Here is a 7137-nt window from a genome sequence, read left to right on the forward strand (position 1 = left end):
TGCCAACTTGAGCCAGTGAAGCAACATCCTCCACAACTAGACTGAAGAACAAAACGACATCAACTTGTCTGTTCCCCTTCCCCCCAATTCCCCAGCACTTCCCATTCCCCCAATTCCCCAATAAAAACCTTTAAAAAAAAAAAAGAACTGGCTTGGGATGCCAGAGGGCCCCGGTTCGGATCCCACATGTGAGGGCCAGTGACACTGCCCTCTGCAGCTAAGATGGTGAGCAGCAGCTCGACCTAGAGCTGGGCTGCCATGAGTCACCGGCAATGGCGTAGGCTGCAGCCCCTGCTGCAGTGGGTTGCCATAAGTTACCGTGTGTAGCTGGCAGCCAGCATGAGCGGCTGTCCAGAGGCCGGCGGCGGATCTGCCTCGCCTGGGAAGAGTGCAATGATGGTGCCAGCTTGGGCCCAGTGAAGCAATATCCTCCACGACTAAACTTAAGAACAAAACAACAGCAACTTGTTTGTTCCCCTTCCCCCGATTCTCCACCGCTGTTCATTTCCCCCAATTCCCCAATAAAATCTTTAAAGAAAAAATAAACAAATAAAATGGTAAATTTTATGTCATGTGCACTTCACCTCAATTTTTAAAAGCATATACAGTACTTGTATATTTAAAAATTAAATTTTCTTTGGCCTTCTGTGGGCTTCTGCTCCGCAGAGGTTATTTCCTTCAGGTCTTTTTGGTGTTTCTTTCAATATTTAACTCCACATTTTTCAATGTTATTACCTTTCTCATTTAAGTACTATTTATAGTACTTATACTGTTTTCTTTGGAGTCACTAATCTAAACACTGATAGGTGAGATTTAACTTCTCTTATAACACCTTGATTCTGCTTCACCTCCCCCTTCCCATCCTCCAAATATAGTTATTTCACCATTTTTGCTTAAATCAAGACTCTATGTTCGTGTAATTACAATTCTGGCATTGTTTGCTGTTGAATCAAACAGCCTGCTATTATTATGTTTCCTGTCAGAGAGAATTTTTATTTTTCCTGGACATAAATAATTGCCCTATTTTTCCTCCATTGAATAGGTATAAAGAAACTAAGTAAAATCTTCCTATATTCGTCTCAGAACCTGTTGATGCAATTTTTTCCTCTGCCAAATGTGTCGAATTACCTGTCAGTCTACTTTTTTCTTGGAGCCCTTTGTCTTCCTGTTACAATCTGAATTACAATCTGAACAGGTAGCTCATTATAATAGCCTGCTACACAGCAGTGATCCTAGAAATTTCTGTAACTCTGCCCTGCATTGACTCTCCTATTTCCTGTATCCCATATCTTCTCTCTTGGTTTATATCCTCATTTTGGTGGCACACATTCTCCAACAGCTTCATGAGAAAGGATCACAGTGGTAATTTTAGTGAGTTCTAAAAACTACTTGTATTCTACCAACACATTGATTTTTTTGGCTGAGTAGAGATTTCTGGGTTGAAATTAATTTTTTCTCAGAATTTTGAAGGCATTGCTCCATCTTCTAAGATTACCATTGAGAATTTGATACTATTCTTCTTAATCTTTTATATCTACCCCTTCCCTTTCTGAACGTTTCGGAATCAAAATGAACTCTTTCTCTGTAGTATTCTGAAATTTCACAACGATATAAGGCGGTGTGGTCTTTTTTGTTTTTTTTTTCTTTTATTTTCCTTAATGGGCTCTTTGGGAATGTATCTTATGTTATTTCTTCGATAGCTCTGTTTTTTAAATTCTCACTTTCTGGAGAAAACATTAGACCGCTGATTTAATCATCTTTTTAGGAGTTTGATTCACCTTTAAAAAAAAAAAAAGAATCACTTTCTTATTGTTTCCTTTCCATTACTTTTTTTTTCTGGTGAGAGACTTTATTTGAAAAGACTACTGGTAGAGGTGGGGGGTGGAGAGAGGCTTTTGCAGTAGTGGGAGGGAGAGTGTTGCAATAAAGAGACTGACTGCTGTGACCAGAAGATCTGCAAGTGTCTCCTTTCTATTGTATTTTAATACTATCAAAATTTTAATTTCCAAGAGCTCACTCTTATTTTATCATTGTTTCTTTCTTCTTTTCTTACTGCCCCCTTCTTCCTCCTGGCTCTCCCAATTCCATCCCTTTTGGCTGCTCCTACCCTTCTACCCCTTGCTGTGTCACCCTCCTTCCTGTGCTTCTCCTCTCCTTGGGCATCCTGTTCTTGATACATTGGTGTTATAGCTTATCAATGAGGACATGAATTATGAATTTTTTTGTTATTCATTGACTTTGTTTTAATTTTCATTTGTGCCTATAGTCTCTGTTTCCTCCAAATTGCTCTTACCTATTTTTGTTTTGGAGGGTCCCCCCCCATTTCCATTTGATGTCCATTCATCTTTATAGGCAAGGCTCTATAGTGCTGATTGGAAGCTGTGTATGCATGAGTGGACTGGTGGGTTTCACTGTAGAATGACAGCAGGAAGCCAGTTTTTTGGCTGAAGGGCATCCAGGTATTCGTATTTATAAGTTTTTGGAGGGGCTGTCCTGTTCCTTCAAAGAATAAAGATCTTCCAGTATCTTCCATGGAAATAAAAATGATCTCTTAATCTGTTATTTCTGAATTTAGGTATTTTCACATCACGTTTCCTTTGAATAGTGCCCAGCTCAGTTTGTTTTTAAAATAAAAGAATTGGACTTGATCCTTTCTATCCGTAGCCAATCTATCATGTTTTGCTACAACTCCTATACAGAATAATTTAGAGTGTTTAGTATCTCAATGTATACAGAATATATTGATCCCACACATTTGTTTTTCTACAAAGAGCCTGTGTGTAGCCCAGGGAAGGTTACTAATGAACCTGATGCATACTGTGCCTTCTGGAGATATGACCTACATATAAACTGGCATAATATAGCTCAGAAAACTAAAGTGAGAATCAGACACACCTGGTTTTGAATTGCAGCACTATCATATACAAGCTGTGTGACCTTGAGAAAGTCAAAATCCTCTCTGAACCTCAGTTTCCTCATTAATTCCACTGTGTGTCAGACCCTATACTAGCCCTGGAATGAAAGTTGCAAATAAAAACAAAGTTTCCTCCCTCCATGGAGCTTCTATTTATTATATGTTGTTATTAGCTATAATTCTGTCTTAATGTTCACATTTTATATCTTGCCATTTATGTGACTAAAATAATGCTAACATATACTTTTGTGTCCATACCTATACATTTAATGATCATTTCTCAGGGCTATTATATGCATTTACACCATTTACTTTTTTTTAGCTGTTGGCAGCTCAGCTTGGGCCAGGACTCGAACCGCTGTTGCTCAGAGCTCATACTCTTGAGCGAGCTCTTAACCAACTGAGCCACTCGGCCAGCCCTACACCACTGAATTTTTAAAATTTAAATTTAAAATGTTAAAAGTTTAATGAACTATAATAGATTGGAAAATTAACTAAAATAGATAGTATTTGTTTCCCTCAATTCACTTGAGGGCCATGTATCCTTGAGAGTGCTATAACTGGTATATACATGTTGCATCTTCAGCTTTTTTTTTGCTGATTGTTGTTTTTACATTATCTCTCATATCATAAGATATTGTTAACATTTAAGTCTAGGAATTGGGATTCCCAAGATACTGATTTTAAAAAATGCTGTAATAGAAATTTCTGTGCTTCAGAGGTTTATAGAACTCAAGGAGATTCTTTTTATAATGCATGTTCTTGAAGCATATCTCTAAGGGCACTAATGGATGCTTTTCCCCCTCTCATTTTCTCACTTTAGGTAAACTAAAACCAACAATTGCATTCATGTCAGGAAAACTGAAGATTCAAGGAAACATGTCCCTAGCAATCAAATTGGAGAAGCTGATGAATCAGATGCAAGCCAGGCTGTGAAGGAAAAGAAAAAATATGTCGACCTCTAAGCTCAAAAAGTAAAAGGGCTCAACAGTTAAAATCTAATGTTTGTTTTCTTCTCTATTGTATTATAAGGATATGCAAGTTCTTGAAAAAAAATAGAATTTCTGTATCTATAAGACTTGTAATCATAATTAAAACAGCTAGCTAATCAAACATAAGCTTCATTAAGTAGAATTCTAAGACATTCTGTTTTTTATGTTTTGTGAAGTTTGCCCTCTGAGCACTATAAACCATTCACTATCTTCTACGAAAAGTATCATGAGCAACCAATCAGGGTCAAGCAGTAAAATTAGGTCTTTTCAGAGCTTCTTCCCATGTAAAATGAAGCTAGTCAGTTCTAAAATTTTTAGTTTGGGGTTGTATACTAATGAAAATCCTAAGATATTGTAGGTTTTTATATGCTTTAAAGAAGATCTTCTATAACACAGTTTTCCAGGAATCACATAATATACTATTTAATACTATTGGGTTGTCAGAAAAGTCATGACATATTTTTTCTGTTTTTTGTTGCAAAAACGCGTCATGACTTTTCCGACAACCCAATATTTTGAAGACTAATGAAACAAAAACAGAGTTTTCATTTTGCTAACTAGCTTTTCAGGTTTAAGTTACCCGTACAAAAATATTAATATAATTCAACTAACTGCAGTATGTATCCTATTTTTAAAATGTCCTAAAATAAAATAATTTCTCCCCAGAAGTATGTATTTGGTAACAATGTTTTGAAATGAGAACATTAGAATAGATGGTTGTTACAGGTTTAATTGTCTGCTCCTCAAATTCACATGTTGAAGTCCAAACTCCTAGTACCTCAGAATGTGACTATATTTGGAGACAAAGCCTTTAAAAGAGGTGATCAAGTTAAAATGAGGCTTTTAGGGTGGGCCCTAATCCAGTCTGTCTGGTGTCCCTGTAAGAAGAGAAAATTGGAGCACAAAAAAAGAGTCCAGGGATGCACACACAGGAAAAGACCATGTGAGGACACAGTGAGAAGGCAGTCATCTACAAGCCAAGGAGAGAGGCTTCAGAAGAAACCACATCTACTGACACCTTGATCTTAGACTTCTTGTCTCCAGAATAGTAAGAAATTTTTGTTGGTTTAGCCACCCAGTCTGTGGTATTTTGTTCTGGCAGCCCTAGCAAACTAATACAATGGTTTGTTTGTCTTTTCTTAAAAAGTTAAACTTTAATGTTAGGGGATTTCATGTGTGTTTTACAAATGAGGAAACAGAGAATCAGAGATTGGAAGGACTAGCCCAAGGCCAAAATTAACAAGTCCTATCCAACAAAAACTTCACAGTACATGGACCTGGAATAGAACTTGAAGTCTTCACCTCTCCCTCCATGAAGCCAAGACAGCATTTTTGGGGTGGTAGCCTTACAACACCCTTGGCATCTCCCAGTCATTTCTGTCCACCTGAGGATCCTGGTCACGTGAGATGTTGCCAACTAGCTCCTTTTCTACTGAAGTTTTCTAAAGACTTCTCTTTCTCTGCATTCTCCAAATGTTCTCAAAGCTTTGGGAAATAAAAAGCAGAAAATATTCTGGATTATATGGTAATTCTATTTTTAGTTTTTTGAGGAACCTCTATACTGTTTTCCATAGTGATTGCACCATTTTACATTTCTACCAGCAGTACATTTGGTTCCAATTTCTCCACAGGATTACATATTTGAAATATGTAACAATTAACTGTTTTTGTACAGACATCATTTTGTCAAAAACGTTTGCACAGATTTTTTTTTTTTAAGATTTTATTGGGAAATTGGAGGGAGGGTAACAGCGTTGGGGAATCGGGGGGAATCGGGGAAGGGGAACAGACAGGTAGACAAATTGCTGTTTTGTTCTTCAGTCTAGTTGTGGAGGACGTCGCTTCACTGGCCCATGTTGGTATGATCATTGTGCTCTTCCCCGGTGAGGCAATCGGTCGCTGGTCGTTGGTTGGCCTATCACAGCGGCTTCCGGTAGCTCACAACGGCTACCAGCCGCTCAAACTGGCTGCCAGCCACTCACGTAGTTCACGGCAGCCCACTGCAGCAGGGGCTGCAGCCTACTCTGTCGCCTGCGACTCAGCAGCCCAGCTCCAGGTTGAGCTGTTGTTCATCATCTTAGCTGTAGAGGGCGAGCGTCACTGGCCCTCAGTGTGGGATCCAAACCGCAACCCTGCTGCTCAGAGCTGGTGCTCCCAGGCGAGCTCTTAACCAGCTGAGCCACCGTGCCGGCCCAAAGATTTTTTTATTCAGCCTAGACCAGGAAGAACGTTGACTGAGCCAGGTGTTAAGAATCCTTTCTCCTTTGTTCAGAAGTTAGTCTCTTTCTGGCTCAGTCATGTTCTCTCACCTACCTACCCCAAATGTAGGAGTTTCCCTGTCACAGTTGGGATGAGGCCAAGATGTGAGCCCCATATATGGCTAATCAGATATGCGCTAAATGTTATTATTTTGGAGATGTTCAGTGCTGTAATTAGAAAGGGCGTTAAGAGCATGGACTCTGCAGCCAGACTACCAGGGTTCCTCCAGCTACAATGTGATCTTGGGCAGATTTCTTAATTTATCTGTGCCTCAGTTTCCCCATCCATTAAATGGCAATGCTAACACCCACTTGATAGAGTTCTTGGGATTAAATAAATATTCTCTAAGCACTTGGTGTTAACCCAGTAAGTGCTCTGAGTGTGTTTGCTAGGTAAAATACGGGTGGAGGGCACTTGGTGGCATGTAGAAGGTCCAGCCTTACCTCTGGTGCCCTGCCGAGTAGGTGGTTTTATTGTATGCTTTCCCGGTCTTAGAGCGTTATAGGTGTTTTTAAGCAGCCCCGCTCCTTCCAAGGAAAGGATGCGTGTATTGCAGTTAGAAATTTCCACCAGGCTGCGGTGACTGTGGGTTGTACGTCTGTCCGTCAGATGTGTTCGTGCACATGCCTGGGTATAAAGGTGACTACTCAGTGCTTTAAAACAGGTGCCACACACCTGTCATGGAGCACGGTCTTGTAAGGAGGTCTGCTCCTAGCGTTTAGGCGGAGCTGTAGGGTGCTCCAAGGGGCAGCGGGGACAGCGGGCCCTGGGCGTAAGACAGGAGAGGCTGCTGCCCACCTCAGAACGTACCAGAGATCGTGGGTTCCACACCTGTCGGGGTGCGGAGACCAAGCTCCTGCGCGCGTGTGTGTAGTAGGGTCGGTCCACACCTCCTCCGGGCAGCGACAACTGCGAGCTCCGTGCGCGCTGTAGGAGGTGTCATTACACACTTCCTGTGGGTCTCGCGGACCA

At 40.4% G+C, this 7137-nt stretch overlaps 2 protein-coding genes across 3 annotated transcripts in view; one reads left to right on the plus strand and one right to left on the minus strand.

Annotated features, from left to right (window-relative positions):
* The window catches only part of HSDL2 (hydroxysteroid dehydrogenase like 2), a 49191-nt gene extending 45135 nt beyond the window's left edge, over window positions 1-4056 (plus strand). The window contains exon 11 of the mRNA XM_019635890.1: window positions 3738-4056. Within this exon, the coding sequence (XP_019491435.1) occupies window positions 3738-3850 (113 nt within the window). The 3' untranslated portion in view covers window positions 3851-4056. The remainder of the gene's footprint in view (window positions 1-3737) is intronic.
* Window positions 4057-6080: 2024 nt separating this feature from the next.
* The window catches only part of LOC109379330 (basic salivary proline-rich protein 1-like), a 7514-nt gene continuing 6457 nt past the window's right edge, over window positions 6081-7137 (minus strand). Inside the window, exons 2-4 of one of the 2 annotated variants that reach the window (XR_002123181.1) lie at window positions 6976-7092; window positions 6609-6792; window positions 6081-6119 (exon numbers count right to left, since the gene is read on the minus strand). Coding sequence is in view for 1 of the 2 variants with exons in the window: in XM_019635861.1 (XP_019491406.1) it covers window positions 6115-6119; window positions 6609-6808; window positions 6976-7092 (322 nt within the window). In the remaining variant the exon portion in view is untranslated. Of the gene's footprint in view, window positions 6120-6608; window positions 6809-6975; window positions 7093-7137 lie in introns of both variants that reach the window. The other variant, XM_019635861.1, reaches the window with a different exon arrangement.

This window comes from Hipposideros armiger, unplaced genomic scaffold (genome assembly GCF_001890085.2).
Source record: "Hipposideros armiger isolate ML-2016 unplaced genomic scaffold, ASM189008v1 scaffold_24, whole genome shotgun sequence".
NCBI lineage: Eukaryota > Metazoa > Chordata > Mammalia > Chiroptera > Hipposideridae > Hipposideros > Hipposideros armiger.